The 307-nt window shown below is 59.6% G+C and overlaps 1 protein-coding gene across 1 annotated transcript in view; it reads left to right on the forward strand.

The window, feature by feature from the left end:
• The window catches only part of RAPGEF1 (Rap guanine nucleotide exchange factor (GEF) 1), a gene marked incomplete at its 5' end in the record, with an annotated part of 28,373 nt that extends 28,163 nt beyond the window's left edge, over window positions 1–210 (forward strand). The window contains one exon of the mRNA XM_010159439.1: window positions 60–210. Within this exon, the coding sequence (XP_010157741.1) occupies window positions 60–210 (151 nt within the window). The remainder of the gene's footprint in view (window positions 1–59) is intronic.
• Window positions 211–307: the final 97 nt, after the last annotated feature.

Below are 307 nucleotides of genomic sequence, written 5' to 3' on the forward strand. Positions count from 1 at the left end.
CAGGAGCAGCCCCCGGGTCGCCCCTGGGTTCCCTGCCGCCCTCCTCTCTGGTTTCCCAGCCATTACGACATCAAAAGGAACGACGACATCGTGTCATTCTTCAACGATTTCAGCGACCACCTGGCTGAGGAGGCCTTGTGGGAACTGTCCCTCAAAATCAAACCCCGGAACATCACGAGGCGGAAAACAGACCGAGAAGAGAAAACCTAGGAGGAGGGGTTGCGCGAGCGAGAATTGCTCCGCAGCCGCGCCGAGGGCAGCTGTGAGACTGGAGCTGAGTGTTTGTACCTGTCGCTGGCTGGCGCAC

This window comes from Eurypyga helias, unplaced genomic scaffold (assembly GCF_000690775.1).
Source record: "Eurypyga helias isolate BGI_N326 unplaced genomic scaffold, ASM69077v1 scaffold35359, whole genome shotgun sequence".
In the NCBI taxonomy this organism is placed as follows: Eukaryota; Metazoa; Chordata; class Aves; order Eurypygiformes; family Eurypygidae; genus Eurypyga; species Eurypyga helias.